This window comes from Gigantopelta aegis, chromosome 3 (genome assembly GCF_016097555.1).
Source record: "Gigantopelta aegis isolate Gae_Host chromosome 3, Gae_host_genome, whole genome shotgun sequence".
Classification (NCBI taxonomy): domain Eukaryota; kingdom Metazoa; phylum Mollusca; class Gastropoda; order Neomphalida; family Peltospiridae; genus Gigantopelta; species Gigantopelta aegis.
In genome coordinates this window covers 51,971,105-51,977,521 of record NC_054701.1, presented here as the reverse complement: position 1 = coordinate 51,977,521, position 6,417 = coordinate 51,971,105, and the positions used below count along the sequence as shown (strand labels likewise).

Here is a 6,417-nt window from a genome sequence, read left to right as displayed (position 1 = left end):
GATATGTTTGTAGTTATTATGACAAATGTGAAAATAGCTAAATAAGGTTTGCGACTTTGAGAATGCACTCTTCTGGAGAGTTTTTGCTGTTTTGAAGATTGTAAACAGGTTTCATCGAAGGGTCCAGAGTTTATACAGATCTGAAACTCGGGACTGGAAGTCTTGTATTTATGCTATTAACGGAGTGTTTTCATATTGGCCTTGATATAGGTCCAAAGACTTGTATTGGATCAAGGCTTGCTGTTTTGGATTGAGGCAACATCAAGGACAGTACACCCGGTTGAGGCCCAATAAATATGTCCAAAAACCTGTAACTACATGTAGGCCAATGTGAAAACACCCCTTTAATAATAGTTTTAGATCTGCTATGATTTTCTGATATTATTTGTCCGGCATCAATCCATCTCATCTGCCAAAGTTTCCTTTGAAGTCTTCTCTTATCCTGCAGTTTGATTGAATTGTTCTGAAACTTGATACAATGATCCTCTGCGGCACCCTTCACCAACTAATAGAGATATTTAGGTAATTGTGAATTTTTATTAAATGTTACTAAAATTTGAATTAGAAATTTAAAATTCTCCTTGTTTTGATCAAATAGTTCTGAAACTTGGTATTATAATTTTCTGGAGAAGACTTCCCAACCTAACAAAGAGATATTTTTGAATTTTAAAAATTTAAATAAAAAAATTAACATTGAAAATGTTTAAAGATTGTTAAACTTGACACATGAATATTCTAAAATAGTCTTTACAAATTAATAAGTTGTTTACTACTGACAAAATTGAAAATTAAATAGCGAAGCTCTATAGACCAATATATCTCATTAATAATCAACCTCTATGCAATTGTGATTAAGATTTAGAGAATTTGAAAAATATTTAAAACAATGTTGGCCTCAAGATTTTTTTCAGACGGAAAAACAAAATTGTGTGCAAACCAATCTTACGTTTTGTACAGTATCTAATATGGATGTTAATCAATGAAAGTATGTGTAGTTTGTCATTTTGTGCAATATAACAGCCAAGCAACAAGTGACTGAAAACTAAAATCAGTTTTGTTTTGCACACCCGAATGGGCTATACTTTATTACTTTTGGAGTCAAATATCTGCATGTTTGGACAGTTTGCTTCTTTTGTGTTTTTTTACACCAGGTGCGCTAAAAATAATTCAAATTTTGTACGTTTCTCGTGTTGGAACATATACATTTTCCCTAGAAGAAGGTGGTTGGGAAATATAATAATTGCTATTGTTACAGACTATTACATTTAGAGGAAAACGGACAGAGGGGAATTAAACTTGTGTCCAAAACTAAATGCTTCTTTAGATGGATGTCCAATTGCAAGAAAGGTGATAACAATAGTCGGTACACCAGTATTATAATCAATATATTTTGAAATAGAACTAATGTGAAATTTACTTTCTAAAAATTACAAATTTATTGTGGAAGTTGGCTCTTTTTATGAATTAAAAAAAAAATTGTTAGCAGAAGCAAGTCTTTTTTTTAGAGAAACAGCAATGTGATGCAATCTTTCCCAAGGTAACTCAATAGAAAAATATATCAGAAATAACATTTTATCAGTCTATGGGCAAATACAGGATTTTGTCATATTACCAGGTTATGACAGGTATGATATGGGCGATTTGCAACATATTTTAGATAGTTAATTAATGTTTTAATTAAATTATAATAGTGGAAGCATTTTGGAAGGCCATACACATTTTTAGACCTGTACCCAATATTTGATATTTTATTTACCACAATTATTTTGACATTAAAGTCGGTGTTTCTTTGTATTGTAGGACATGTTTAATCAAATATCTATCCATATTTTGTAAAACACACATTTTCAATTGACTGCTAGTCTTTCCATTGTATTTTTAGCCAGTTTAATTACTGTCTGATTTTGTCAACTCAGCTGCCTATTTAAATATTAATAACTGCTTTAGACCCACAAAATTTAATTAAACAGGATGCAATTTACTTTTACTGCTGTTCCATGTACTTCATTTTAAATTAAGGCTGCTAACTGACTGAAGAAACAAAACATACCCGATATTTGCGGATGCATCACAATATTCTGTAATAATAGTCATCCCAGTAAGCCAGCAACAATTATATATTATTAATACAAAATAAACCAAAGTGTCAAAGTGTTGAAATAACTGTATTATGTTTGGTACATAAATTAACCCACGTACTGAAATAATAATCGGAGTGTTTTCTTAGTTAATTGGTCTTTTCTTTCCGTGGTCTGTACCTGTGGTTCCTGATTGGCAGGTGTATATTTAAACGGTCCCCAGACACTGTGTCTAGACACACTAAAAATACGTGCCTTTTTTTATTAAGATCACAGGATATTGTATGTTAACCGCACGGATACCCCTCTAATCGTAATCGATCAGCCGTCCTGCTTTATTACTGTAAGTAATTCTGTAAAACCCTTGATTAAGTCGACTTTCCCATCTAAAATCACAAAACTGACCAATTACGTAGTCCCAAAGAAAAGAAAATTATCACTTGGGTATCGTGAGTGGTCGTTTTTGCTCGAACATACCCAACCAATAGGCCATATAATATGCATTTTTTTCTTTGGATTTTTTTAAAAAGAAAAATACTATAACTCCATTTCGTTCTATTGATGCAAATTGAAATATATTTAGTTAAATAGTTTATTATACTATCAAGTCATTTATGTTGTTTTACAAGTCAGGTTGATGAAAGCGAAGCGCCTTGTCGTAAATTAGAGCGTTTGTTTACACTGTGCATAGAGCAGATGGACGGAGCTGACGTCACTTCGCCCCAAGCTATACCACCGGATGTCACAAAAACAAAACAAAATGTCTACCCCCAGTTAGCAGGAATAATCATGTTTTTTTTATTAACTCTAAAATTACGCGTTTTTCATTTGTTAAAGTGTCAGTATGTGTTGGTGGTCCGGGTATGCATCTTTCCAACACATGCATGTCTTGTTTGAGTTTACCTTTAATAATATAATAATAACAACACATTATGAGCAACAAATTTATAAACGGCTGAAGTGGTAACCAATTTTGTCAAAATATTGACAAAACTTCTTCCTGTGTGCTCGTGTCAACCTCTTGTCTGACTCAGCAAAATATTGAATAGAATCGCCATTCTCATTTGAATCCATGTAGTTTGGCCAATGGAGAATGCCATCGCTGTGCTTTTTGTTTGGATTTCCATATTTGGCAAAGTTGGTCCAGTAGTGTATCATTCTTGTGGAGAGAGAGTGTTCAGCTTCAGACACATCATAGCCTGCGTTGGCTACCGTACTGAATAAAAAGGGTAGTTCTCCACCATGACATGCCCCCTGCATACACCCCGAATTATTACCAAAAGCTTCAAAAGACAACGGCTGACCGAAAATGTAGAACCATAATGCATCATCATGGTCAGTGACGAGATCCGCAAAGCGACGACTGGAGCAGTAAAAGATGTAATCAGTTATTAAGTTGGTTAAAAGTTCCTTCGTCCCATTGCTATCCCCATACAGTGTATGAAGCCCAGTAGCCAGGGAAGGAAAACGCGAGGACACTGCCAAAATTCCTAAACTGACAGGTAGATTTAGTGGAAAGATCGATCGTGCATACAGAGCCCCGTCTATAGAATTCGTTCCTACAATGATACTTTTACCAAATTTGTGAGTCTTTTCAATTCTATCCAGTAGGTTACGCGGGACATCTTTCCCATCCATGACCGGACCGAAGGGCTCGAATTGAAGAAGAAAGTTGCGAGAGATTTTCTTGGACGTGTTGTTGTATGCTGTTAAAATGTCTTCTGCAGTTTTGTTTCTGTAACATTCCACATCATTAACCTTGCAACCTAGCTGCACAGACAACTGGCCTGTTTGTTTTGATGCTTCTTCTAAAGTTTTAAATGGTATGGTGAACGGGCAGCTTTGAATAATGGCTCGTTGGAATAGTCCATTCATAGACGACGACAGCAAATGAAGAACAACTGACTGGGCACCCGCACTTTGGCCAAATATAGTAATCTGAAAGAATATTCAACATTTACTTATAACAGGTTAATATATATGTTACTTGGGAATTTGCAATTTGAATAGGTGAGCATAATTTTATTATGTTTACCCCTCTCTTTAATTTATTAGTTTTCCATCTCAATTCACGATCCAGTGACTGCTTCCATCTTTCAGCTTCTTTAGCTTTCCACATCCCTTTTACTGTCCAACCGTGACTTGTGCTCTTTTCTTGTAGGATATGTGCTGAGAAAAGAAGTGCCTTTTTCAAACAGCTGCCCTTGGAAACACTTGACACATTTATATGGATGTGTGCTGTCTGTTAATGGCATTGGTCATCTCTGCAATAATTTTTTGCATATGATAATAAATTGAAAATTATTAGTTACCTTAGTATTGGATCCTCCAAAATAGTTAATATTATCGTGAATCCATTTCAATGCTAACTTTTGGTCTTTTAGTCCGAAGTTACCAGACGCCAGGTGCTGATCTTCCACAGTTGCCAGAAACCCAAACGGCCCTTTTAATTAATGGAAACAAATATTTATATTAAACAAATAATTATAATAATTGTGTTTGCAGGGAAGGCCTGTAGGAGCCGGGAGGTGTACAGCCTCCCCCCACAACCACTCGACAAAACTATAAAACAAAATGTGTCCTCTTATTAAACATAAAAGTACAGCTTGTCTCCTGCTCACTAGAGAGTCATTCAACTTGCACTGTTGTGGAGCCAGCACAGAGCCCATCATCTTTGAGTCGATCGTTGAGTGCCACTACGCGACCGGCTATGTGCTCGACAAGACCCGGATTATATATGATATTTTGTTTTTGTGCCACTATGCATGAACGATTTGTATGGTATTAATACAAACATTTGTGTTTAAATTTGTAGATGTGTATCACCCCCACTGCCTCCGGTTTGTTTGGAAAACTTACACCCCAAACGCATGCACTAGTATATTCATGTAAGTCTATTTACTCAAATATGTCATGTGAACGGATTTGCTGACAAGAGTAAAATTACTCCAGGAGTAAATGTGTACCTACTCCTGAGGTGACACAAAAGTACATTTATTTGTATGCAAATTCATCATGTGAACCCTCAGCAAAACTACACACATGAGTATTGTCCTATTCACTTGAGGTTTTGGAGGTTACATTGCAGTTTTCATCTGCTCATGAGAAAACGTGAGTAAGAAAAATGAAAGGTCGAAGTTGAAATGAAACTAAAGAACTGAAAACCTCCCAACAAAAACAAGACTGAAACAAAAAAAGCGACATATGAGGGTGGAAACATGGCAATATCCTTGTATATGATGGCTAGAGCGAGTTCAAATGTCCAAGTCATAACAAAAATATATAATCATGGACTAAACGTCTGTCTCTTTCTCTGTCTCCCTCCCCTCTCTCTCCCTCCCTCTGTCTCCCTCCCTCTCCTCTCTGTCTCCTTCCCCCTCTTCAATTTATAAACCTAATGTCAATGAGTAATGTCACATATATAGGCAGATACAGACAGATAGAAACAGATATACATACGTAGCAGACTGAAGACAAAAATATGATTTTTATTTCCCTGATTATAAGTGCCTGAAAATTGTTTTGCATCAATCAGTAATTAAGGGAAGAGATCCTAGGTTATGATGGATTTCAGGAGCCAGTCATTCAGAATGCCTCAGAGGATCACCAATAAGAATAAATGGTGGGTTAACATATTCTGAAGAAATACTAATTTTCAGTCAATGTGAGAAGATGACATCTATTTTATCCATGTAGAAGTGCCTGCAATATGTCTTAAAAGTTACACCATACCAGTAATTGTTGATGTCCTTGATATTGTATCTAACACACACACACACACACACACACACACACGCACACAGTGGGGAAAATACAATATTTTTATTTGCAAATAATCTTCATGGGAGTCCTGTGATCCAATGATAAGAATGTGACATCCATTAATGGCTTATGCACAATTAGAAAAATAACATTTCTTTTAAAATGCATGTATGACTTACTACAGTTTATCATCTTTAGAAACACCAACATACTCGTTTATTAGGACATTTATTATAGTACTGCCATGTATACTTAGTACAGTGGTCGATGCCCACTCATTTAAGTGAAAAATTAACCCAGTTTATTATTTATTTTAATAATAGTAATAAAATCCACCAGAAAGTTTACCACAAAAACATTTCTATCCATTCAGAAATTATGAAACCATTCGTAATGATTATACATATATCCACCATGTTGATTTCCTATCGTTTGGCTACACATTATTTTCATAGGTTGGTCCAACTGCAAGTGCTGCACATACTTTATATCACTTACTTTTCTTCGATATAACAACCGTTCCATCTTACGGAATACACAAATAGAGAATTAAAATGTATCAGCATTTTTGTATAAT

The 6,417-nt window shown here is 35.1% G+C and overlaps 1 protein-coding gene across 1 annotated transcript in view; it reads right to left on the bottom strand.

Moving 5' to 3' along the window:
- Positions 1-3,010: 3,010 nt before the first annotated feature.
- The window catches only part of LOC121390752 (crystal protein-like), a 36,358-nt gene continuing 32,951 nt past the window's right edge, over positions 3,011-6,417 (bottom strand). The window contains exons 5-6 of the mRNA XM_041522659.1: positions 4,391-4,521; positions 3,011-4,016 (exon numbers count right to left, since the gene is read on the bottom strand). Coding sequence (XP_041378593.1) covers positions 3,024-4,016; positions 4,391-4,521 — 1,124 coding nt within the window. The 3' untranslated portion in view covers positions 3,011-3,023. The remainder of the gene's footprint in view (positions 4,017-4,390; positions 4,522-6,417) is intronic.